Below are 26,166 nucleotides of genomic sequence, written 5' to 3'. Positions count from 1 at the left end.
CACAGCAAAACAAAATATAAAAACAATGTCTGAGACTGTTCTCCATTAAAGAAGACAGTTTTCTGAAATGTAAACTTTTATGTGTTCTTGAAGAGAGGAGTGAAAGGGTAGGAATACTCAAAGGTAGAAGCAGAATTGAATCAGCAGTTCAAAAATATGTCCTATATTTGTTAAAATTTAAAACTGCTCTGCAAAAGACACTGTCAAGAGAATGAAAAGACAAGCCACAGACTGGGAGAAAATATTTGCAAAAGACCTATCTGATAAAGGACTGTTATCCAAATATACAAAGAAGTCTTAATACTGACAATAAGAAAACAACCTGATTAAAAGATGGGTCACACAACAAGATCCCACTATTTACCTATTAGAACAGCCGCACTGAGGAATTTTAGGGCAGTGAAAATGGTCTGTGTGACCATACTGGATACATGACATTATATTTTTGTCCAAACCCACAGAATGTACAAAACCAAGAGTGAGCCATAAGGTAAACTGTGGATTTGGGGTGATGATGTGTCAGTGGAGGTTCATCCATCGTGAAAATATCTCACTGTGGTGGGAAGTATTGGTAGTGGGGGAGGCTGTACATATTGGGGGGCAGGGGACATATGGGAAATCTCTGTACCTTCCACTCAATTTTTCTGAAAACCTAAATCTCTAAAAAATAAAATCTATTTTTATAAAAGAAAGAGAAAGGGAGTGAAAGAAATGTCATAATATAGAGGCTCTAACAATGTATGAATCATTTTACAACACGATTGTTAGTAACCTACTAATCTCCCTTCTGTACTAATTGATTTAACAGGAGCCCTCTCCATGGCTGTGCACTCAAGCTTATGGATGCTCAGATTAGCATGGGGATTAATTGCACAGATTTGCAATTAGTCAGACAGGCCTGGGTGTCAGTTCTGGCTTTGCCACTTGGCTTGTTGTTACAGTGGATTCAGGCAGATTTAGCTTCTCTAAGCTGCAGTTTTCTGTCTGAGAACTGGGGATACTAATAACTACCTCATAAAGGTGTTGTGAGGAGTAAATGAGGTTATATAAGTTCAGCTTTGGTACAGTATCAAGTACAGAGTAAGTGCTTCATAAAAGTACTTGATTTACAAATAATGGTACATACTAAATGAGTTAAAACATGTAACTACTGCAAGTGTTTCATGAGTATTAAACAATTTGAATCAGTGAGTGCTCAGTAATACTAGCTTTAATCACCTGAGTGTACAGTTGGCAGGTATAGATCATCCCAGGGGCAGGAGAAGGAAGTTCCAGAGACCTAGAACTGTTCCAGAGACCTCCCTGCTCAGCCTGTCACCTCATTTAGCCCCCACCTGAAGAAGTGGGGAGAGGCCAGGTGCCTGAACCCAAACCCTGGGTGGCTCCTAGCTTTCTCAAAGCTACAGGCTTTTTTCTTGACACGGGCCGAGGAAGGAAGGAGGAGGAGGAAGGAGCTGCCTAGGGAGCACCTCTTTTTAGCCTGTGACCACCCCAGGGGACTATGGTTAATTCCTGTTTGACTGAGGAGGAGGCTGGAAGCTCCAAGTGGTGAAGGAGCCAACTAGACTTCACAGGCGGGAGAGGGCAGGACAGGACTGGAGCCCAGCTGTGTCCTATTTGCCTTAGAAATGTTATAGATGAAGTATCAATCAGGAATGTCATAGAGGCAGGAGGGACAAAGAGAAGCTTGTTTACCATGTATAAATTATAACGTCATTGTGAGGTATATATGCTTTGAGGGCTGGCTGGGACTCTGAGGACCACTGAAGACATTATTTCACAGGAAAAGCTTTGCAGATGCCAAGCATCTACCATCATTTTGCAGATGGGAACTGCCTCCATGTAATATAAAGAATTGGAGTTGGGGGGAGTGTTTTCCTTAATGTTCTACATGAATTACAAATTTAAATCAGGAAAAACTGCTTGTTCATTAGTAGAGCTTTAAAAGAAAAAAAAAAAAAACAGCCGAGAAACAGAAAAGGAAACCCAAAGAATGTTAGAGCGGGAACGCACCTCAGACCCCATCTGATCCAGTCCATTTTACAGATGGGGACACTGCCGTCCGAAAAGAGTCGTTACTCACCTGAGCTCTCTTACCATGTGGAACGCTCGCGTTAAAGCTGACTCTCCCTGCACTTGTCTTTCAGGTAATATCTGTCGGCACTTGCTGCCCCTGATTCAGTGCCCCACCTTAATTGTTCACGGCGAAAAGGATCCTCTGGTCCCTCGTTTTCATCCTGACTTCATACATAAGCACGTGAAAGGGTCCCGGTAAGTCCAGTGTCTGCTTCAGTACGCTGTGTCTCCGAGGCTTCCGCAGGAAATGGGAGAAGCTATAATAAGGAAAAGAAGCAGGAAGGTTGGGGGTTTTTAGGGTGTACCCCTGCCTCCATTTTGCCAATGTCAATAAGTAGTGCCACTGTATTTAGGGTACCATGGAAGTATGGAGCACAAGGAGCCCTGATTTGTGGGTAACCAGTAATCAGAAGGGAAGAAATTCTCAGATAAATGCCTCATTGCGGGGAAGGCAGTGTGGTAATACAAGTGGTCTATGTTCTGTAACATTGATGCCAGTTTAGATTTATTCATAGGACTCATTGTTAACTAAAACAATTTTATGTAATTTGGGAATTTTCTTATTATCATTATAAAAGCACTACCTACCAATAAAGGAAATTTGTAAAATCAAAAGAAGAAAACAAATCGCCTTTTGCTTGCCACCATTTACATTCTCTCGTTATTAGCATTTTTGTGTTTCTTTTTTCCAGTGTTTTTAATATAGAAGTAATCATAGTCTGTATTCAACTCTGACTCCTGCTTTTTTTCCCACTTAAAATTGCATTGTAAACTTTTTGTGTTATTTCCTCTTTAAATATGTACACACCAGATGAGAAACCTGTTATTCAGAATCACAAAATACCAACATATTCCAAGCCGTGTTGGTGGCTATAGATATGTATTTCCCCATGTATAAGATGCACCTTTTTCGAAAAATTTGGGGTCTAAAAACTGGGTGCGTCCTATACACTGGTTGTATGAGCGCAAAAACAAGCGTGAAAAAAGCAGGAAATGCGAGTAAAAAAAATTTACAACCACTGTATAAGATGCACCCAGTTTTTAGACCCCAAATTTTTCAAAAAAGGGTGCGTCTTATACATGGGGAAATACGGTGTGTGTTGCTTGTTCTCTGCATTCTTGTTTCTGCTAACCAGCTTTGGACATCGGAGGACATTGTAAAACTTGTCAGCAGAAATCTTGTTCTTCAGTCCCATGCATTTTTGTATGGAGTGAATAGAAATTGATATTTTAAATACTTTGACCGACACAGGAGAGACATATATGAATTCCAGCGAGTCTGTCATTACCCAGGGCATCTTTGAAATTCTATGGAATTCTTCTGAAATTAGCTTTATTAGTGGCCTAAAAAAACCCTTCTTCCCTCACTTGCTCCCTCCCTTCTTCCTCCCTCCCTCCCACCCTCTCTCCTTTTCTCCTTTCCCTCCAAGACTCATCTCTGATGGCCTGCTGTGGGCCAGCACTGCCCAGTGTGGTCAGTGCTTGTCCCTGTCCGGAGAGCTTCCACAATTCAGCAGTGAAAGCAGCAGACTCAGAAACAGTTCCACTACTTTCTAATCATACTATTACTCTTCCATGATATATTTTAACAAACAAATTTTTCAGAGAACTTTTTTTTTTTTTTTAGCTGAGCCATCCTGCTACCCGTTGGCAGCGCAGCAGCTGCTCAGCTCAGGCCAGGACTCGAACCACTGTTGGTCAGAGCTCAAACTCTTGAGCAGGCTCCCAACCAACTGAGCCACTCGGCCAGGCCGCAGAGAACTTTTAAATGCAGGGGCTATGCTTCTTATTCGACAATAAAATATAGTTACTGTAAACCTGTATAATTTCTATATCCATGTAGAAGTTTATATTTTAAGATACATTTTATATACAGTATCTAATTATATTTCACAACTACCTTATGAAAAATATATTGTCCCCATTTACAGATGAGAAAATCAAGGATGAGAGATACTAAATAATCATCCAAGGTTGCATAGCTAATAAATGACAAATCCTAGATTGTTTTTTCTAGACTATTTTTCTCCTAATAGAGTGCTTTGCCCCTACAGCACAGCTGCCTCTCATAAACATACTCTTATTTTTTTTTAAAGATTTTTATTGGGGAATTGGGGGGATGGGAACAGCGCTGGGGAATTGGGGGAAGGGGAACAGACAAGTTGCTGTCCTTCAGTCTAGTTGTGGAGGACGTTGCTTCACTGGCCCAAGTTGGCACCATCATTGCACTCCTCCCGGGCGAGGCAGATCAGTTGCTGGCTTCTGGACGGCCTCTCACTGCGGCGGCTGGCCGCTCACGCTGGCTGCTGGCTACATATGGTAGCTCATGGCAACCCACTGCAGCTTCACTTCAGCCTACGCCGTCGCCGGTGACTCATGACAGCCCATCTCCAGGTCGAGCTGTTGTTCAGCATCTTAGCTGTAGAGGGCAGTGTCACTGGCCCTCGTGTGGGATCCGAACCGGGGCCCTCTGGTGTCCCAAGCCAGCTCTTAACCATCGTGCCACTCGGCCGGCCCAAACATACTCTTACTTTAATATAATGGTAAGATGCCTGGATTATGTACTTGCTGATCTGGTTAATTGTTTCTTAGCTTCAAAAATGACAGGTGTTTGCACACTGACTCTCATAGTAAATGCATGTGTTCCCTTGGAGAGCCAGGTTCAATAAAAGTCAGTCTGTAAGAAAGTTTAATGTAGGAATTCTTTTCCAAACCCATCTTCTAGCAACAGAATATATCAATATGGAAGAAAAATATTCCCTTACTGTTCTGATGTTAATTGTTTCAGTAGAATATTTTATTGAAGGACATTTTCTTAGAGCAGTATTCCTTGGAACAAATCAGTTGAAGGTAAAGTGTTACTAGCAATGATTGTCTAAACTGGCTTGCACTTGACACCCATTACGTTCCTCTGCTGAAACTTACCTAGAATAGGGTGGTTCTAGGTATGAACTTACCGAGAACAGGGTGGTTTATTTTGGATTCCACAAAAGGAAGATGGATTCCTTGAGTTATCAGTCATACTGTGATTCTGTACACCATACCACTTGACAACAGGAAAGCAAGCAAGCTCCAATGAAATGAACTTGGTGTTTCATTACCTTCCAGATACATTTATAACTAAAGACACAGTCTATCCCTTCAAAGATTTTACCAACAGATAGATATCATTAGCCTCCTCAGAAGGAGGCTAATGAAGGGTGGGGTTGTGTAGCAGGCATGCTTCCTGCTCATGTGGATTTGTCTCTTTTCTTTCTTTGTGGGAGAAGAAAGACAGAATCTGTTGGAAGCAAAGAGGCTTCAGAGATCATTCAAGTTCACTGGTTTTAAAATTTGTTTTTAGGCAGTTGAACCCTTCCTCCTAACAAATTCTTATGTAGAAGTCGCAGATATAAACAAAATAAGAGCTGCTGTGATTACAACAGTGATGGGGAGCAGACCCTGCCCCTTTGATTCTCCTTGTCCTGACCCAGCCCCTGTGCATCTCCTGTGGGTCCAGCCCTCCCTCTTAGACTAAAAAGCACTGATGTCACTCACCATCTGTCTAGCCAGTCAGCCTCTGCTTGGGTGTCTCCTGTTACCAGACATGCATTACCCGTGAGGCCATCCCCAACTCATTTTCAGAGACTCTGCATTGAGCAGAGGTTGGCACCCAGCAGACTCTTTGAGGTTGCGGTGGATGGGGCCTGGGAGGCAGCGAGGCTCAGCCGTCTCAGAAGAGGATATGACTACACAGCTTGTTGGGCCATATGTGTCCTTAGCTGTGTGTATTAATCTGCGAGGGCTGCTATAACAAACACCACAGACTGGGTGACTTAAATAATAGAACTATATTAACTGAAAGCTGGAAGTCTGAAATCAAGGTGTTGGTTTCTCCTGAGGCCTCTCTCCTTGGCTTATAGATGGCCGCCTTCTCCCTGTGTCCTCACATGGCCTTTCCTCTCTGTGCATCTGTGTCCTAACCTCCTCTTCTCATAAGGACACCAGTCATATTGCATTAGGGCCCACCCTAATGACCTCATTTTAACTTAATCACCTCCTTAAAAACCTATATCAAATAAGGTCACACTCTGAGGTACTGGGGGTTAGGATTTCAACATACACATTTTGGGGGGGGGGGGGTGCAGTTCAGCCCATAATGATATGTTTCTGATTGAACATGGCCCACCTGCACAGGGGAGGGCAATCTGCTTTACTCAAGCCTGCTGATTCGAATGTCAGTCTCAACCAAAAACCCTCACAGAAATACCCAGAATGATGTTTGACCAAATATCTGGGCAACCAGTCAAGTTGACACATTAAACCAACCATCACAATGGGGGACGGTGATGGGCATGTGCTGCTCTCTGCAGAGGTCGTGGCCTTATGGTGGGTTCGTGGGAAGGTGTGCAAGCCGGCTGCCTGGGCTACCTAGGTAGTGGGCTAGATGCTGTCCTCTGTCTGAATCACAGAAGGGAGGAAAGGTGTCTCTGTAGCTTCTGGGCTCTTCAGGCCTGGCCACCTGTGGTAAGAGCCCCAGCCTCCAAGCAGGCCAGCAGGAGCCACACCACTAGCAGGAGTGAAGTGAATTGGCCTAGGTAAAAAAGATTCCATGCTGTTGACAAAGGTTCATTTCCAGCTCTGTTGTCAAGTGAGCCAGGTTTCTGGGAGTAGGTAGACACTGAAAGTTGGACGGCTGCCTCAGTTTCCACTTCTAGACCACCTCCAGCCTGGGGGGTATGCCGTGCCTCTCCCACCCCCTCAGCCTCCCAGGTGCTGCTGCTAGTTCCTCACTCTGCCTGCTTGCTGCTGCAGTTGAAGGGAAAGCAGTCAGCCCAAGACTCACTCTGGCTGGGCTACAGGATTAGCCTAGTCCTTACGAAGCTGAGTCCTTTGTATTTCAGAGGGAGTGGGGTTGCATCCTTTCTAGACAAATCTTACCCATGACATTTTGTAAAATCTCTCTTGAGGTAAGAATCTGCCGATTGGAGTTGATTGTGTTAGCCACTAAATGTAAATAAGTTGTGCTCTCAATCACATAATTTCATTAATATGCTGTACATAATTAGAATCTTTATAAGGACTTTGTACGTTGTAAAGTGCAATATAAACAGAATAATAGAATAATAGCAAATGTTTATTAACTGTTAACTGTCTTCCCAGTGACCCTGTGCCGTGTGCCTTACATGTGTTATCTCATTTTATCTTCAGAACCTTCCTGTGGGGTACATACTATTACTATCCCCACTTTGCAGATGAGAAACTGTAGCTTAGGGAGGTGATATAACTTAGCATAGATCTCATGCTGGTTAGATTGGACATGTCTTGACTCCGTAAAGCCCGTGCCTTTAACCCTGTGATATCACTTCCACTTATATTCAGCTGTGACCAGAAGAAAGTTTCCAGTCCAGTCAGAAGGCCTCGACTAGGTCCTTGTAGTCCCAGCAGGTTTAGCAAGAATTTCTTCTCTACACACCACTTGAAAGCACCGATCCAGCAGGCCCTGACAGCCAGGGAGTCCACTCCAAGCTGTAGCATTACTGGAAAAGCAGCCTCTGAGGCAGTTTTGTTTCTTTCTAATGCTTAAGGCATGGTTCCATTTGAGAAAAGGAACTTCTCAGTAAAGGGTCTGCTCCCCCACCACCACCTTACCAAATGCCTGATCATCTCTTGGGCTGAGGGGGGACAGCCTGCCCATCATGTCCTCTACCCCTACCCTGGCCACTGGAAGGAGATTGTGGCCTACCCATCATCACCTCTTTCTTAGATGGGCCTTTCTAGAAGAGCAGACGATAAAGAATAAAATGGGGCTGTTGTTGGCAACCAGGTTTGGATGGCCTTGATAGGATTGCCTGAAAGTGACAATGTCCCTGTTAGCCACATTGCTGTCCATTTTTCATAATGGAAGAGATGCTGGTACAAAGAACCAGCAGCCTACTTTGGTTTTCAATTAAAATGAAAATACTCACAGACTTACTGGCAACTTCATGGGTTCGTCAATAATTTAGAGTTCAGTCACATCCAAAGAGGAGAAAAAAATGCTACAGCACATTACTTATCCTATCTGTCGTTCTCAGAGCTTAATTTCAAAGCTGGAGGTTACACTGAAGAAAAGAAGGTGACATCATTTCTCCTTTGCTACCTTGCCCATAGGCAGTGAGATACTAGAAGGACTGTATCAAGCACAAGTAAAGTGACCACTGAATTTATACTGTGAGTTCAGACTTTTTAATTTCTCAAAAGATCTAGCGTCACATCTCTTGTTCTAAAGGTGCCAGATGCAAAGAGGAGCCTGCGCTGGCAAAAAGGAACTTGCATTTACCTTCTCGGAGGCCCCTTCATTCCTAGTTGAACCCATGTGTTTGGCAGTGGGGGGATTTCCTACTAATGTTCCTGGGAAATGTGATGTTTGAAAACCACTCTCCATGGGGCTTGCGATTAGATCCTTGTTACTTGGGTGGGATTCTAGGTCAGCTATAGAATTGCTACATTACTTTGACAGCTGTATAATCTAGTGTGGTTGTGTTCTCAAAGACTAATACACAGTCGGCTTTTAGTGACCTTCAAATGACCCTCAAAATGTATCAAGGAGAAGAGCCATTTTCTTCATACCCTCATCCATCTGTCCATCCATCATAATTCAGTGCAGTTCTGAATGTAGATGCCTCAGAACAGGTCTCCCATGTTTTAAATGAAGGAGGCCTTGTTTTTATTTCCCTCAGACCTAGAGATTACTATAGGAAGAATGCAGTCAACACTGAAGCTAAAAAACAAGGGATTGTCAGCTGGTGTTTCTCCTTCCTTATTGGGAGTCTGAACCAATCGTAGAAATGGGGTGGGGCACATGATAACCAGCGTGACTATCCACAAAGGAGGACTTGCAAGGTGGGCAGATTGGGGTCTCTGCTTCCAAATCCAGCTTAGTGCATATCAGAGCACGCAGTTTTGCCTAGGTGTGCCTACCCTTCTGTGACCTTTCAGCATCCTTGGCAGTTGGTTCTGTCTCCTAAAAACAGGCCTTGAGCATCCCACAAGCCCTGTTCCTTGTGTAGGGCAACTGGGATCCCATCTTTGGGGTTGGTACAGCTTGCCCTTCTTTTCTGAATAGCATTAAAATTGAATTTGGAATATTCGCATTACTATAAATGGCATTATTAACTTTCCCAAGAGCTTCAGAAAGATGCCAATAATATATCCTCCTTTCAAGTAGATTATCTTGATTATCTCAGCACCCCTAGACCATGTGCTTGAGTTGCAAGAGGTCTGACATCATCCAAGGACAGCTCTGTTCCCTAGCTCCCTTTCCCCACAAGTTCTCCTTACTGCTCACCGAAGTCCTCAGAGCTCTCAACCCCCAGGTGGTGAAAGATCAGAGAATTAGTCAATGTGGTGACTGGCATTTTGCCCCAATATAGTCCTTTTTTTTTGGAGGGCGCAGCTCACAGTGGCCCATGTGGGGATCAAACTGGCAACCTTGGTGTTATTAGCACCACGCTGTAACCAACTGAGCTAACCGGTCCCCCCCCCCACCCCCCCATATAGTCCTTTTAATGTCTTGTCTTTGTGGACAAAACAGCTCAAACTTGCACTTATGTCCTAGAAGCTTTGTTTAAAACTTTTATTTCTGCACTTTTATAGCCAGTAAATAAAGTGCAGAACTCAGAGAAAGCTGCCTTTACTGAATAAATTGCAAACCAGTCACATTGGACCAAAACCCTATTGAGAGGAAGCAGCCTTACTTGGACAGTGAAGTTTGCCACAGAAGACATGTAGTGATAGCTGCAGAGCAAAGGGTTGCTGGTGCAGGCTCCTGCCGTCCACACAGTCCTAAAGAACACTTACTTGCCCTTGTCTAGTGGCTTCTATTTAGAGTTTTTCAATCCTCCAAAAATAATGGTGATTTGGAACCTTGAACAACAGGCCAATGGTAGCTGAATTGATTTGTGTTTTCCCACTACATAGATGCCCCAAGAAGCTCACCTGTTCCAATCAATGGATTCTGGACTGTTTGTATTGTATCATCCTTCCAACCTCTTAAAATCAACCTTGTTAAAATGTTTTTTCTTTTTTTTTAGGTAACCACCAAATCATATCCCCCACTATCAATCAGGTTTATACTTAAACAAACCATTTGTTACATGATACAATTCCAGATACAATGTGTGTGCTCTGTTACTATCAAATCAACCTCCAGGGTACTCAGTCAACTCCAGGAGGCTTTCACTCAAGTCTATATTCACAGAAAGTTTATACTATGTACCTTATATTTTCTCCCCAATAACAGTCATGAAAAAGAAAAAAAAGTGGCAGGTTTTCTTTCCCTTGAGATTTTCATGAAATGTTAGGGAGAGTAAGAGGTTTTAATGGCATGCCATTAATCATAAACTTTTTCTTTTTAGGTTGCATCTGATGCCAGAAGGCAAGCACAACCTGCATTTACGTTTTGCAAATGAATTCAACAAATTAGCAGAAGACTTTTTACAATGAAAATGTCTCTGAGAACATGACCTGGTGATTCTTGAGCGTGGGGGCTTTAGCCTGTTGTCTTTGAAATCCACCCGTGTCGCACCTCTGGTCACCTGCCTTCCAGGCTTTCTACTCCTCCATGTAACTGCTGATAATCCAATATGAATGATGACATATTAAAAACATTCTCTAGCTTTAATAGCTAAGAAAATTAAATCTTATTTTTTAACATTAAGCTGTGAATTTCTACCATTTCTTAAAAAGTAAATTCCTATCATGATTTCCTTTACTTGCAAATAAATCTTAGATGAAGCATTTGTAGCGTTCATGACTGCTGTTTCAAGGCACTTTGAATTTATGATACATCTTTTACCTGAGAGGTACAGCATTCACTGGTCTTTTTATTTGTATTTATCACATTCAATGAAAGTAAAGAAATAGAAGGTCCTCAAGTCTACATTTTCACAGGGTTGCTCTAACTACAGCAAAGGGAAGGAAGTTTGCTTTATCCTCAAATCCTTACTCTCTTATGTTTACTGGATTCCTTTACTAATACTTTGGGGCAGTGAAGATGAAAAAAGTATGTCTGTTTATGTCTCATTACTAAAATAGCAGAAAGGGTATTAATTAAAACATTTAGAAATTCTGTTAAAAATTTCTAAACCCAGAAAGATATTCAGGAAGTATTCAGTGGAATAATAAAGAGACCACAAGGATTTGGACACATGCTTTTTAATTAATATAGATATCTTAGACAATACTGTAATTTTTAGAGGAGTTCCACACTACTACATCAATGGTGTGAATTTCTGACAGAGGCAAAACTGAGCACCATAGTATACAAATAGAAAGACCATGCTTGATTGAGGACAACAGAAGTTCACTAAGGATGCACTATGTATGTGAAAAGTTCTTAAGCCTCGTCCTCGCCTTCCTCCTCCTCGAACTCGCCCTGCTCGTCGGCAGTGGCGTCCTGGTACTGCTGGTACTCAGACACCAGGTCGTTCATGTTGCTCTCCGCCTCGGTGAACTCCATCTCGTCCATGCCCTCGCCCGTGTACCAGTGCAGGAAGGCCTTGCGCCGGAACATGGCCGTGAACTGCTCCGAGATGCGCTTGAACAGCTCCTGGATGGCGGTGCTGTTGCCGATGAAGGTGGCCGCCATCTTCAGGCCGCGCGGCGGGATGTCGCACACGGCCGTCTTCACGTTGTTGGGGATCCACTCCACGAAGTAGCTGCTGTTCTTGTTCTGCACGTTGAGCATCTGCTCGTCCACCTCCTTCATGGACATGCGGCCCCGGAAGATGGCGGCCACCGTCAGGTAGCGGCCGTGGCGGGGGTCGCAGGCGGCCATCATGTTCTTGGAGTCGAACATCTGCTGCGTGAGCTCGGGCACCGTCAGGGCGCGGTACTGCTGGCTGCCCCGGCTGGTCAGGGGCGCGAAGCCGGGCATGAAGAAGTGCAGGCGCGGGAACGGCACCATGTTCACGGCCAGCTTGCGCAGGTCTGCGTTCAGCTGGCCCGGGAAGCGCAGGCAGGTGGTGACCCCGCTCATGGTGGCCGACACCAGGTGGTTGAGGTCTCCGTACGTGGGGGTGGTCAGTTTCAGGGTGCGAAAGCAGATGTCGTACAGCGCCTCGTTGTCGATGCAATAGGTTTCGTCTGTGTTTTCTACCAGCTGGTGGACGGAGAGGGTGGCGTTGTAGGGCTCGACCACTGTGTCGGACACCTTGGGCGAGGGCATCACACTGAAGGTGTTCATGATGCGGTCGGGATACTCTTCCCGGATCTTGCTGATGAGCAGCGTGCCCATCCCGGACCCCGTGCCGCCCCCCAGCGAGTGGGTCAGCTGGAAGCCCTGCAGACAGTCACAGCTCTCTGATTCCTTCCTCACCACGTCCAGGACTGAGTCCACCAATTCAGCTCCCTCTGTGTAGTGGCCCTTTGCCCAGTTGTTCCCCGCCCCGCTCTGGCCTGCAGGATGGAAAAAAGAATATTAGACACCAAAGCATAAGGAATTCCAAATTGTGTCATTCTGACTCTGAACCAATCTTGGAGTTGCAGATTCTACTCTTTTAGTTCCTTTTCCTACCTACAGAAAAATTTTCTATATCAGTGACACTCAAAAAAACACAAGATCACAATAAAAAAAGCAAGTTTAGTTCAAATGAGGTTATTAATTGAACAAAAAGATGGCTTAAGAAATCCCAAGTGCTTTTAAAATTAAGAACAGAGAACATTCTGTAAATACTTAAATTAGATCCAATTTATAGGCAAGGGCAAAGGCACAGTGAGATCAGAAGAGAACACAGGCTCTAAGCAGCTGTCTCACTTCCAGTCATAACCTGTGCCTTTGGCCTTTGCTTCTTGAAGTGGTTACTTGTTGTCAGTGGTCCTCTGAAATTACCAGTAGCCTATTAACTCCTGTTTGAAGCTTTTTCCTTGCCTTTATTCTTTACCCTTCACAGGCTGCTCTGTAGTAGGAGGACTATAGCAGCCCTCTGCAGGCTGACACTGTCCTTCAAGATGTCCAGAGAATTACTGCCTGTGGACTAGGCGGAGTTAGATCAGGACTCAGGGCTGTCTGTGGTCACACAGTGTTCACCATTCAACATTAAGAACTCTGTGTTCCACAGTGTTGAGGAAGAAGACTCATTGAGCCAGTCCCCACTGATCATGACTACATACCGAACACGAAGTTGTCGGGCCTGAAGATCTGGCCGAATGGTCCAGACCTGACTGAGTCCATTGTGCCTGGTTCCAGATCCACGAGGATGGCCCGAGGTACGTATTTGTTACCTGCAGGAAACAGATCTGGACTTAGGCTTGTGGTTGGCAAAGGAAGCAGACGGGGTAGTACTCTATGCACCTTTCACAGCAGAATTCATTAGAGAAAATTCCAGCACGCGAGACTCAAGTATGAGAATTGGGGAGCTTTTCTGCTTTAAAAAGGAGATAATGAACATGCTTAGTCATGGCGAACATGCAGGAGTCCTGAGGAACCATAAAGTGTATTTTTTTAGCAGTTGACATTTAAAATGAATGCAAGAAGCATTTCTTTATCATTTGCATGTTTCTAGTACATTGCATCTGCCACAGTATGGAAAGCAAGGCTGATTGGAAAGCAAACCACATGCAAATAATTACCAGCAGCTTCATTGTAGTACACATTGATTCTCTCCAGCTGCAAATCACTGTCTCCATGGTAACTGCCAGTGGGGTCGATCCCATGCTCATCACTGATGACCTCCCAAAACTGGAAATTAAAAAAAAAAAAAAAGAAATCACACGATGGCCTAGCATCCTGAATATCAGGAAGGATGGCCCTCTTCTTCCTCTCGTGTCCTTGGAAGAGTGGCCATTGTGGTCAGACAGCTAAGGAGTGCTAGACAGACCAGATAGCTGTGCGTCTCTATTCCTCCAGCAGCTGCTGCTGAGGGGCTTGGAAATCCGCAGAGCAGCAGCCATATTACAGCAACAGGACTGAAAAGCGGGGAGGGGCACTGAGGGAGAAAGGTGGCCACAGCACATCTCCTTCTGGGGAAGCCATGGATGTTGGGGAGGCTGTCACCCCCAGGCAGGGCTGATGTTGCAGCATCCCAGCTGATGGATGGGTCCTGGCAGGACTGAGGCTCTCCCCCTGTGGCTGCCTTAGGAATCAGTGTCATCTGGCACACACCCCACCCAGCCCTCCAAGCAGCGCAGTTTTATGCCACTGACATCCATCCTGGCCCCTGGCCACTGAGCACAGCAGGGGACGGTGAGGGGTAAGGGCCCGCAGGAGCCTGGGAGCACAACTGGGGCAGTGAATGGAGCTGGCCTTGGTGAGGGCGCAGACTCCATTGTGAATTTGCAGCAGGAAAGGGGGTGGGGAGGTTGGGGTGGGCAATATGGCGGTTCCAACAGAGACCACGTCCTTGTTCGGATGCCCGCCCACACTCATGCACCATGCCCGCTCCTGCTTCTCCCACTGCTGTCGGTAATTGCAGCCCCAATGCCATCACCTGCCGCCTGGCAGACAGGAAGCCAGACTGGCATTATATGTCATGTCGGGATGGTGCTCGTATTAGAAATTATCTAACATCCTTGTTTTGTAGCCCAAGGAAGTAGATTAGTCTCTGTAACATCTGTCACCTCCGTGACACTGCATTTTGTTCATTCAAACTATTGACAAAAATATCCAAGTTAAATTCTACGTGAGGCCACTGTATTAATATGACCGCAGATTCTATCCAAATTTCATGGGCTAATACACCCAGAGAAATGCCCACTACATACCGCAGAAGGGCTGGTTCCCTACGAACTTTCAAAGGACCTGATTAAAGGCACATTCAGCTGCGTCGCTGCGCTTATCGTGGAAGGTTGTGTGGGTTTCTGGGCCCCGCCCGGCTGCCGCGCAGAGAATGCGCCAGCCAAGCAGGCGGGCCGCCGCCGCCGCCGTCGCTTACCCCCGGTCCTGGCCCGCACCCTTGGGACCCGCTGCGCCCACCCCGGACCCGGCCCACACTTTAGGGGCTCGCCGCCCCCTCCCGGCGCCTTCCCCGGGCGCGCCCACCTTGGCGCCGATCTGGTTGCCGCACTGGCCCGCTTGGATGTGCACTATCTCGCGCATGGTGCCGGCTGCAGAGCGGTGGAGGCGCTGTCCCTCGAAACTGTGCGCGCGGCGCGAACCGGCACACTTCGGAGCTCTGAGACTTGTCGCCGCCCATCGGCTCCGCTTTTTATATGAACTGACCCGCCGGGCTCGCGGTGACGTAATGGCGGGCGGAGCTGAGGGGGGCGGTGCGCCCGGGACTGCGGCACCGCGAGAGGGAGCCGGGGCGCGGTGCGAGGTGCGGGGGCGCTTCGACCGGTCGCCGCGCCCGCTGGGACCACGGAGGGCGCCCAGCCCCGGCATCCCGCGGCCTCCGACCCAAGCCAGCTGCGGGATCCTGCACAGGAATGTCGCATCCCCACCCCACCGCGTCCACTCTTGATCCCCAAAGGGGGCTGGAGACCTGGGGTCCAGGGACCAGGGGAGAGGCTGCTTCCAAACAGGGTCCTCGCCTCCCGGGGGAGGGCGAGAGGCATCGAGCGTCCTTTTGGAGTAGGGAGCCCAGAATTTTCAGTGGGGTCTACTACAGCTGTTCGCTAAGGTTTCAAGCATCCTGGTGAGGGTCCTGGATTTCCAGCTTCGCTCTCTTTCTATTCCGGATGGGAATTAGAGCCGAGTATGAACATCGGGAGGGGCTGCAGATGGGGAGTGGGGTGTTCCCCGAAGAGAATTGATGGCAGGTAGCTTACTTCAGGGAAAGCGAGGCTGGCGAGGGGGTCGACTTTTCGCTTCTACATGTAAGGAAGATGGTCCGTTTGGGAGGGGCTAGGAAAAGGGACTCGGTGCTGGATTTGTCTCACATCTGCTTTGGGTCTTGGGTCCCTATAAGCCACTTAAATGTGGAAAATTCTGCGTGCGTGTGTGTCAGGGAGGGGCGATGAATATGAATATAATAGCCACGCGTCAGCCAAAATGCGTGTGTCTTAGACACATTATGTCAACTAATCCTCACAGCAACCTTATAGAGCTGGGCAGTCCAGTTCCGTCGCCACCCGTCACATGTGACTATGGAACAGCTGACAATGTGGGTAGTAGTCTGAATTGAGATCTGCCTTAAGTGTGAAATACTCAGAGGATTCCATGGATTCAATAAGGAATGAGAATTATTTATTCCATTACTGAGTTTGTAAATTGATTACATGTCAAAATAATATCTTGGGTATATTTTTGAGATTAATTTCACTCGTTTCTGTTAACTTTTAAAATGTCTTCTAGACTAGTGGTGACTGCTAGAAAATTTTAAATTACCTATTGAACAGCACTGGTCTAGAGCAAACATTATTACTGTCCCAATTCACAGCTCGGAAAGGAGGCTGAAAGGGTTGGCCACAAAGCTAGTGAGTGCAAGCACCTGGATCTTGCACCTGCAACGAGAAAGCCCAGGTGAGTTTTAAAGGCTTGGTCAGGGTGAGGTAAGATTCAAACTTAATTCTTCTCCAAGATGATCTTAACAGTGGGCTAGGTGAGCAAGCACCCGGGACTACTTTTTTGTTTCCCAGCACATCCTCCTTTTCCTCTCTGGGGCCAGTTTCTCCAGCTATAAAATGATGATAATTATAGGTCACCCGTGGCCAGCTTTGTGAATAGGAAATGACAAGCGCTATATGAAATCGGGTCAAGTTTAAGGAGCAGAAATGCCCCATAAAACTCAAAGTGATGCTATCATAAATACTAAGCTTATTTGTCATGTTAATAGTGGGCATATATCAGAGGTAGAAGGGCAAAATCATGGCTTTATCACCCCTGCTTTAGGAAGCTGGCCCTTTGGGGTCCCCCCAGCATGCAAGCTGGCACCTGGGGCCTCCTTTCAGGGTAGGATGACTTTCCTAGACTTTCTCCTCTTCTCTCTCCTCCCCACGCAGCTGGGGCCCCCTGTACAGCCCATCCCCACTGGTGCTGTTCCCAGGTTCCTAGGCCTAGGCCTCCACCTGCTCCCCACCTTTATGAACAGCTCCCATATCTTGGGCTCTTCATGGTCAGCTGGAGTCTTCCAGAACCTCTCCATAGAATGGTCCTGCTCCGGGGTGAGTTCTCTGATTACACAGTTCCACGGAGATATTCTGGAGATAATTGCCTCTTAGCCTTTGATGTTTCGTTCACAGTGGGAATTTGGGGCCAAAAAGGAGCAGAGGATGAGACCTGGAAGGGATGACATTGGGGACATGGGGACTCTAACAGGTGGGCATTTCCCTACCTTTGGAGGGTGAGATCACCCTCATAGAGTATGCCCACTCTGCTGCATCCTGGTTAGTCATGGAAGTAAGTCACCTAACTTCTCAGAGCTTCTGTTACCATATCTGAAATATGGAACTCTGTCTTTATTCCATCATGAAGAGACAGTGTCTGTGAACTGGACCTTGAGTATATGTGCAGTCAATAAGTAAGTGACAGCATTTATTGCCGCCGCCCAGCCACCTGAGGACCACCTGCTCTGTGGACTACTGGCAGCAAATGTTCTTCCCAAGGCAGCCTCCTCCTGCCACCCAATACACACCCCAACCTGTTTACTCGTTTGCCTGCTCCTCCCCCAGCACCCACCCCTGATGTCTGTTAGTGTATAATCAGAGACGCACACAGGCAGATTTTTAAATAATACCTGCCCCACCTACAGTGACTCATCTGAGACTGTGAGCTCTGTCTTCCTCCACCATGTGGGCATTCCAGCCACCAGGTCATCATCCAGCAGTGCTGTTATCTGTACCCATGCAGGTAATAGCAGGAGGAAATGAGGCCAGCTGATCCTCTCCTTCCCTGGGATAGGCTTCTGATGAGCTTTGGGGGGAAGGTGGTCCCCCCCACTCTCCTTTCCTCCATTTCTCTTTGTTGGGCAGGGTGATAGGGAAGGGAGCCAACATTCTCCTGCCACATGTCATTTCCCGCTTTGGAACTGATGTCACCAACAATGTTTGAGCCACCCTTACCCAGAAGGCATTTTGGGGTGATGATGACAGAATGCAGACTGGGAAGGGAAAGTATGACTCCTGGCAGAAGGCTCAGCAGTTGCAAAAGGACTCAGGACCTTACCCTGTTCCCTGCCTGCCCTTCGTCCTCCCCTGCCTTCAGCGAGAGGGTTCTCGTGAAAGTGCCCTCTGAGCATGTGGTGTTATCGTGGTGATAATTACTGTTAATCGATGCCATCTCTAAAATGATAGACGTGATCTAGTTGAAATAGATTTAATCGGGGGCCCTGAAATTTTGAGGACCCCCTGCACAATAATGAAAATCCAAGAACCGTCCCAACAATAAAATTGTCTCAATTATTCTGGAACAGTCGCACGTCCTATCTGTGCCCTCAGAAAAGGCTGAGGGAATGAAGAACACCAGTTTCTCTTTCACATGAATCTCATTTAAACAGCCCTGCACTCTTCTGACTGTGAGCATACATTTTTCAGGCTTTTAATAAAACATCTCAGGGCTGGCCGAGTGGCTCATCGGCTTGGGAGTTAGCTTGGGAGTGCGAGCTCTGAGCAGCAGGGCCTCCGGTTTGGATCCCACATGAGCCAGTGATGCTGTGCCCTTTACAGCTAAGATGGTGAACATCAGCTCGACCTGGAGCTGGGATGCCGTGAGTCCCCGGTGACTCACTGCAGCGGAGGCTGCTGTGAGCTGCTATGAACTGCCGTGAGCCCCCCCCCCTCCGCTCCCCGTGAGTGGCTGTCCAGTGGCCGGCGAGCAACTGCCTCACCCGGGAAGAGTGCGATAATAATACCAACATGGGCTAGTGAAGCGACGTCCTCCACAACTAGACTGAAGAATAAAAGGACAGCAACTTGTCTTTTCTCCTTCCCCAATTCCCCAATGCTGTTCCCCTCCCACAATTGCCCAATAAAATCTTTAAAATAAAATAAATAAATAAATAAATAAATAAAATAAAACATCTCTGTGAAGATGGAGGAATTTTGCTTAAAGCATTTAAGGTACTTCCTTTTAAAAAAGGCTGCCTAAAGTATAAACAGCCTGAACCCCAATTTAATTTACTTTGAAAATGTCAGCTCCACCAAAGTTTATACATTTTTGCACCAGAAAATAATAATTTGGAGTAAATATATAGTAATGTTTTTCAGCCACCTTCTGGAATGTTTCATGTCCTAGTATGTATTATGTTTACTAGAATTGTCAATCTGGACCTTTAAAAATTGAAAATGTATGTGTGTGAGTATAATATACACATACACTCATATACATATATATTTTATTGTGCTAAGGACATTTATTTTACATACATATTTTCTGATTACAAATTTAGAAAATACTAAAGAACAAAAATATGTCTTCCATTTTTCTCTAGATGTATTTTTTTCACTATTCATGTTTGATGTATTATCTACCTTTTTATCTTTTCATGGGCTGTTTAGGTGTTTTTGTTCCTTTTTAACATAAGTTCAATTATTTTTACCTTTGATATTAAAAATGGAAAAATACAACATTTTCTTATGCCATGATTTACATCAGACATAATCTCACAAATTTTCAAATATATTTAGACTTCACTGAACTGCTACCATTTCCCCCATAATCTAGAGTGTCTGGGCCATGCTGGATTCTCTGAGCAACCTCTCTGCTTCACATGGCCAAGGCTGCTCACATGACTGGAGTGAATTTCCCCCTATTCAGCCCACACCCACATTCCCTGAGTGGTTAAGAGCACAGACCCTGGGCAGAGTAGATGCAAATCCTGACTCTGCCACTTATTAGCTGTGTGACCTAGGGCAAGTTACTTAACCTCTCTGGTTAAGTAACCTTCAATTGCCGCATGTGTAAAGTGGGAATATTAATAGTATCTACCTCTTAGGGTTATTACAAAAATTGAATAAATTAATATGTGAAAGCACTTAGAATACCACCTGAACCATAGTGTTATATAAATTTTAGCTATTATAATTGGTATTATAATTTCCTCCCATCCTTCTTTCTTTCCTTCCTTCCTTCCTTCCCTCCCCCCCCCCAGGAGCTCTTCTCCATAAATCAGGGCTCAACTCTAATGTCACTCTCTCTGTGATGCTCCCTCCTTTGTGCCCATAACATTGTGTACACACCTCCATTTTACAATCCATGAGGTTGTTCACAGCAAGGAAAAGTGCTATTGTAGAAATGAACAAGCAGCACAACTCAAGCATTGAGGTGAGGCACCATTTGAATGCTTTTTGTCTTACCCAAACCCCCTAGGGTCTGTGGGTCAATGGAAGTCCCCACGCCTTGAGGATGATTCTGAGCCTGAGCACCCTCAGGACTGGACCTGCTCCTGGAAGAGGCCTGGAACCCAAGAGAGCCTCTTCCTGTCACTTTCCAACGTTCTGACTCCCTCGCCACCTATTTTCTGAGTACAAGCTTTTCAAGACAAAATCCGAGTTGCCAAAGAATTTTGGTGGGGCCAACCATGCTGACTTCCATGGGGGCCAAGCCTAGCGCAGAAAAGATGCTGGTCATTTTCTCAGAAGTTCCAGAGCTCAAGTTTTGTTCTGTTTCACTTTCAGGGCAAAGAGCAATTACGGAAAGGTTGACGTCAACATTTTCGTCCCCATGGTGAGAAATTCAGTTAGGCTGTGGAAAGCCTAATAATTCTGTCTTCTGCTGAACGCGTGCTTGGAGAGACTTACAGCGAGTTGGTGTGTATGTGTGTGTGTGTGGGGGGAGGGGTGGAGAGGGAAGCTGCCACCCAGGGTGTCCTAGTTCAGCTGTTGCAGCCCTCCCCTCTTCTGTCACTGCCCCTCACCCAGCTCTGCTCTCCTGGAAGGGGTTCCATGCCTTAATCTGCACCCATTCCAAACTGCCAATGTTTTAGCCTGTAATATAGAAATCTCTCCCCCTCCCCCCACCCCACCACCAACATCATCTGCACAGCTTTCTCAAGAATGGTCTTTGCAGTGGGAGCAACAACCAATCACCGCCAAACTCATAAAATACCTAGGGGGAAAATGTGCTCAAAATCCGAAGTGCCTTTTATTCTAAGCTCTGGAAAAATCCAGTCTCCCAGGGCCTGTTCAGTTTTGCAGCCAGGAGTCCTTGGAGAAACTCCCAAATTGTTTATTGTTCATGGTTTCCGCTTTTGTTTCCAACTAAATCCCAGAAATACTCAATTTGTATATACATACTATAACTTATTATGATCAATTATTATTTATGCCTTATTTCATGTAGTACAAACATAGTAATAGGCATCATTTCAAATATGTGGTGGATTGATTTTGTTAAATTTATTATATGGTTATACCAAATTTTGTTGAACGCTCATGATCTGATACTTGTCTAACGTGCTGCCAATATTCTTTTGTTTCTCTTAATTATTTGATAACTAGAAGAAAGAAAGCGACTAAAGACTGTGGAGGCAAATATGTTAGAAGGCATCATCTGAGAGGTTTAACAGAGCTGTGAATGTTGAAAGAGGAAAGGGAGGAGCAGGTTGTGTGCACAGTTACCTTGAAGAAAATCAAGGAGGTGGTGAGGTCTTGGATCAGTTATTTCCCCTCACTGGCCAGCAGGGGGCGCACTGGCCAAGGACAGCTTTGTTGCGGGATGATTGTTGAGGGAAGAGGGGAGAGGTAGGACTTTGGGTGAATTACAGGATAGAGAAGCAATGTACAATCAGAAATTTCTATTACTGGGTGTTTCAAAGTCACATTTTTGTTCTCATGGAATACTTGTATAACTGTGCTAATTCACAGATGACTTTTTTTTTAAAGGTTTTATTGGGGAAATTGGGGAAGGGAACAGTGTTGGATAATTGGGGAAGGGGAACATTGTGTTTTTCTGGGACCCATCATCTCCAAGTCAAGTTGTTGTCCCTAAGTCTTAGTTGTGGAGGGCACAAGCTCAGCTCCAAGTCCAGTTGCGGTTTTGCCGTTTTCAATCTAGTTGCAGGGGGGAGGGGGGTGGGGGCACCGCACAGCTCACCATTCCATGCGGGAGTTGAATCAGCAAGCTTGTTGTTAAGGGCATGCGCTCTCGCCAGCTGAGCCATCTGGCTGGATGGCAGCTCAGCCGCAGCTCAGCGTGGGCGCAGCTCACTGGCCCATGTGGGAATCAAACCGGCCATCCTGTTGCTCAGAGCTCTTGCTCTAACCAACTGAGCCATCCAGCCAGCCCCACAGATGACTTTTAAGGTTGGATAGTTTTGTAATTAGTGAGGTGTATGGATCTGGATGAGATGCCAATACTGACACTAGAGAAATGAAGCTGAAAATTGTGCAGAGGCTGAGGCTGTCCATAGGTTGGGTGCAGGAAGAGTAAGGGAGGACAGAGGCCCAACAAGATCAGGAGCTGAGTCAACAAATGAGCTGTCAAGCCTGACCAGAGATTAATGCCAGTATCAGAACCTGCTGTCCAATCTTAGATCTGGGCTAAAAGGAAGTTATGAAAAAGCAAGACAAGAAAACTAGGAAGCACATGTCAGCAGTAAGTTAGAAGGGGACCACTCTGCTCTGCAGGGCTGCCTCAGGAAATCTTAGGTTGCTACTACGAGCCAGACTAAGACAGAAATTTCCATTGTAGCTACAGTTGCAAATTTAACTCACTAAATCGGAACTTAACGTAAGTGAAATTGTAAAGGTGGTTAAGTTTCCTTTTTGATCCTTTTTCCCACCTCTTCCTACTCTTCCCCCAATTTGAGCACACAGGCTCCACCCCCTTATGAAAATCTGTACCGAGGAAATAATTTAATACTAATCAATTAAGACTTATTCTTCTTCTTTTTTTTTTTTTAAGCTGAGCCATTCTGCCACCTGTTGGCAGCTCAGCGGCTGCTCAGCTCAGGCCAGGAATCAAACCGTTGTTACTCAGAGCTCAAACTCTTGAGTGAGCTCTTAACCAACTGAGCCACTCGGCCGGCCCCCAATTAAGACTTATTCTGATAAGTAAGTATATTAACTCTTCCAAGAATATTCACATACAGCCATAGACTTCTGTGGTCAAAAGGGACCTGAAAATCATATATTCTAAAATTAATAAATACTCCAGAATTAATCTGTCTTGGTTTCCCCTTGCAGAGTTCCTGACAAGAAGTCATATAGCCCTTCCTTGAACAACTTTCTTACTAGAATGCTCATGGCAGCACAAAAAGTTGCACCATCTTATGACAAGTACTTTACATAAGTTATTCCATTTAATGCTCACAATAATCCTCTGAAATAAGTACGATGACCACCATTTTCTGGAAAAATGCTTGCCCAACACCATACAACTAGGAAGTAGAAAAGTCACTTACTCTATGAACACAAGGTCAGATGTTGAAACAAGATGTCCCAAAGACTATGTTCTTTCCGCTCCCCTAACTGCCCGTTGGTGGTTGGCAGAATTCTAAGACAGCTCCAAGAGCCAACTGGCTCTGGAGTGCACACACTTTTTCCCCATTATCCAATCAAACACTAATCGAGGTGCTTCTGTGAAGGGATTTTACTGATGTAATTGAAGTCCCAAATCAGTTGACCTTAAAATAGGGAGATTATTCAGGTGAACCTTCCCAAATCACATGAGCCTCTTTAAAGCAGATAATTTTCTTCAGCTAGTGGTAGAAGAGAAGGTCAGAGTTTCCAAGCAGTAGAGATACCCTCCCGCTGGCTTTGAAGGGGCAACTGCCATTCGTGCAGAGGGCCATGTGGCAGGTAACGGCAGGCAGCCTCTAGGAGTGGAGAACAGTGTCTGGTCAACAGCCAGCAAGGAAACAGGGACCGCAGACCTGCGACTGCAGAGAGCTGGATTCTGCCAACTGCCTGAGAGGCATGGAAGAGGGCCCTGTACTCCAGATGGAGCAGCTCAGCGTGGTCAGCCTTGTGAGGCCCTGAGCAGAGAACCCATCACACCAGACTCTTGACCACGGACACTGTTAGGTGATTGTGATGTTTTAAGCCACTGAATTTGTGGTAACTTGTTACACAACAATAGAAAACTACTATACCGTCTCCTCTTTGGTGAGTGTCCTAGGTCGGACTCCAGAAGCAGACCTGAGACAAGGATTGAGTGGAAGTTTTTTAGCCAGCTGATCTCAAGAAGCAGCAGGAGAGGAGTAAGGAACTGAGCTGAGAGAGGGAAGGAAGCCAGCAGGCTGCATCTGTGAGCAGATTACTTCTGAGGGCACAGGGCTCCATGCTGGTGGGTCTGTAAGAGATGAGGTGGACCGTCACTCAGAGTCCCCCTGAAAGTTAGGAAGCTGGACTATCAGCCTTCAGCCTGTCCTTGAATGGGTTCTCCTTGCAAAGCGATGATACAGGTAGGACATGCAGTAGGGAGTCTGGGAAGAGTGAGTATCAAAGGAACATAGGCAGGTACCAACAGTGTCCGCCACAAAGACGTTCATTAGAAAGTTTTTCCACATCTATTGACCCATGCCATTTAGCTCTTGGTCCTGGTTTGGCTCCTCAGCTGATGATGCCTGTCTTCTCCATACTTTTCAGATACCTGTACCAGCTAAACATTTCCTGTCCCTTCCTGGGTTTCCCACCTCCACCCAATGAAACAGGATTTGAGTCCTTCATAATCTAGGGAGGCACGGGATTCAGAACTAATCGAGTTATACTTTTCTTTTCTCCTTTTTCTTTAAAAAAACTTTTCAATTACTGTTGACATATAATATTATATTAGTTTCAAGTGACAACATAGAGATCATAGTGATTAGACACTTATAAAACTAACAAAAAGATCACCCTTATAAGTTTAGTAACTATCTGACACCATACATAGTTATTATAATATTATTGACTATATTCCCTAATGACTGTACATCCGCATGACTGTTTTTATGACTGGCAATTTGTATATTTCAATCCTTTCCCCTTTTCACCCACAGTAGGGTTGTTTTTAATTAAGAGCTATAATGAATGCAGTTCTGACCATGGCAGCTTCTGAGCAGCCACATCATACTGGTGACTCCTACAAAGCTGTCCTGGTTCTTTGTGGAGCTGCTAAGAACCATTTTTCCCTTCCTGTCCTTCTGCTGCTAGCATTTGGGGGTATAGGTAAGGACATTTTATCTACTGGAAGAGCTCAGACACTGTCAGGGCCTGTACTGGGGAAAGGGCACCATGCTCACGGCCAGTGTGCACAGATCTGCATTCAGTATTCATATATTGGGTTGTTGGAAAAGTCATGACACATTTTTTCAACGAAAAACATAGAAAAAAAATACGTCATGCCTTTTCCGACAACCCAATACTTACAGTATGTGCAACTGACAGGCAAGGGCAAGGGCACAGTGAGATCAGAAGAGAACACGGGCTCTAAGCAGCTGTCTCACTTCCGGTCATAACCTGTGCCTTTGGCCTTTGCTTCTTGAAGTGGTTACTTGTTGTCACTGGTCCTCTGAAATTACCAGTAGCCTATTAACTCCTGTTTGAAGCTTTTTCCTTGTCTTTATTCTTTACCCTTCACAGGCTGCTCTGTAGTAGGAGGGCTATAGCAGCCCTCTGCAGGCTGACACTGACCTTCGAGCTGTCCGTAGAATTACTGCCTGTGGACTAGGTGGAGTTAGATCAGGACTCAGGGCTGTCTGTGGTCACGCAGTGTTCACCTTGGCATTCAACATTAAGAACTCTGTTTTGGGCCAGCCGAATGGCGTGTTGGTTAAGAGCTGGCTTGGTACGCCAGAGAGCCCCAGTTTGGATTCCACATATGAGGGCCAGTGACACTGCCCTCCACAGCTAAGATGCTGAACAACAGCTCAACCTGGAGCTGAGCTGCTGTGAGTCACTGGCAACCGCGTAGGCTACAGCCCCTGTGGCAGTGGGTTGCCATGGGCTACTATGTGTAGCCAGCAGCCAGTAGCCAGCATGAGCGGCTCTCCAGAAGCTAGCGACTGATCTGCCTCGCCCGGGAAGAGCGCAATGATGGTGCCAACTTGGGCCAGTGAAGCAACGTCCTCCGCAACTAGACTGAAGAACAAAAGGACAGCAACTTGTTTGTTCCCCATCCCCCAATTCCCCAATAAAAATCTTTAAAAAAAAAAACACTCTGTTTTCCACAGTGTTCAGGAAGAAGACTCATTGAGCCAGTCCCCACTGATCATGACTACATACCGAACACGAAGTTGTCGGGCCTGAAGATCTGGCCGAATGGTCCAGACC

At 45.8% G+C, this 26,166-nt stretch overlaps 2 protein-coding genes and 1 long non-coding RNA gene across 5 annotated transcripts in view; 1 reads left to right on the top strand and 2 right to left on the bottom strand.

Moving 5' to 3' along the window:
* BPHL (biphenyl hydrolase like) overlaps nucleotides 1–10,838 on the top strand; it is a 33,752-nt gene extending 22,914 nt beyond the window's left edge. For all 3 annotated transcript variants that reach the window (XM_019668502.1, XM_019668503.1, XM_019668505.1), the window contains exons 6-7: nucleotides 2,148–2,271; nucleotides 10,455–10,838. In XM_019668502.1, coding sequence (XP_019524047.1) covers nucleotides 2,148–2,271; nucleotides 10,455–10,542 — 212 coding nt within the window. In that variant the 3' untranslated portion in view covers nucleotides 10,543–10,838. The remainder of the gene's footprint in view (nucleotides 1–2,147; nucleotides 2,272–10,454) is intronic.
* A 399-nt stretch (nucleotides 10,839–11,237) lies between these two features.
* On the bottom strand, nucleotides 11,238–15,239 carry LOC109396590 (tubulin beta-2B chain-like). Its single transcript, XM_019668501.1, has 4 exons — nucleotides 15,077–15,239; nucleotides 13,669–13,777; nucleotides 13,210–13,320; nucleotides 11,238–12,495 (listed from the first exon to the last, which is right to left on the bottom strand). Exons 1-4 carry the CDS (start codon nucleotides 15,131–15,133, stop codon nucleotides 11,435–11,437), a joined length of 1,338 nt encoding a protein of 445 aa, XP_019524046.1. The 5' UTR covers nucleotides 15,134–15,239; the 3' UTR covers nucleotides 11,238–11,434.
* A 1,165-nt stretch (nucleotides 15,240–16,404) lies between these two features.
* LOC109396592 (uncharacterized) lies at nucleotides 16,405–26,150 on the bottom strand. Its single transcript, XR_002126868.1, has 4 exons — nucleotides 26,119–26,150; nucleotides 24,006–24,205; nucleotides 17,055–17,254; nucleotides 16,405–16,479 (listed from the first exon to the last, which is right to left on the bottom strand). It is a non-coding gene; the product is annotated as an uncharacterized LOC109396592 (long non-coding RNA).
* Nucleotides 26,151–26,166: the final 16 nt, after the last annotated feature.

The sequence above is a fragment of the Hipposideros armiger genome, unplaced genomic scaffold (assembly GCF_001890085.2).
Source record: "Hipposideros armiger isolate ML-2016 unplaced genomic scaffold, ASM189008v1 scaffold_529, whole genome shotgun sequence".
NCBI classification, from domain to species: Eukaryota; Metazoa; Chordata; class Mammalia; order Chiroptera; family Hipposideridae; genus Hipposideros; species Hipposideros armiger.
Note: the sequence above shows the minus strand (reverse complement) of the source record. Positions and strands in the feature narration are given on the sequence as shown.

What these genes read in the sequence shown, in the direction of transcription:
- LOC109396590 (XM_019668501.1), bottom strand. Translation starts at nt 15,133, where the DNA reads ATGCGCGAGATAGTGCACATCCAAGCGGGCCAGTGCGGCAACCAGATC. An exon ending in GCAACCAGATCGGCGCCAAG is followed by an intron (nt 13,778 to 15,076) that starts GTGGGCGCGCCC and finishes TTTAATTTCCAG; the next exon opens with TTTTGGGAGGTCATCAGTGA. An exon ending in GTACTACAATGAAGCTGCTG is followed by an intron (nt 13,321 to 13,668) that starts GTAATTATTTGC and finishes TGTTTCCTGCAG; the next exon opens with GTAACAAATACGTACCTCGG.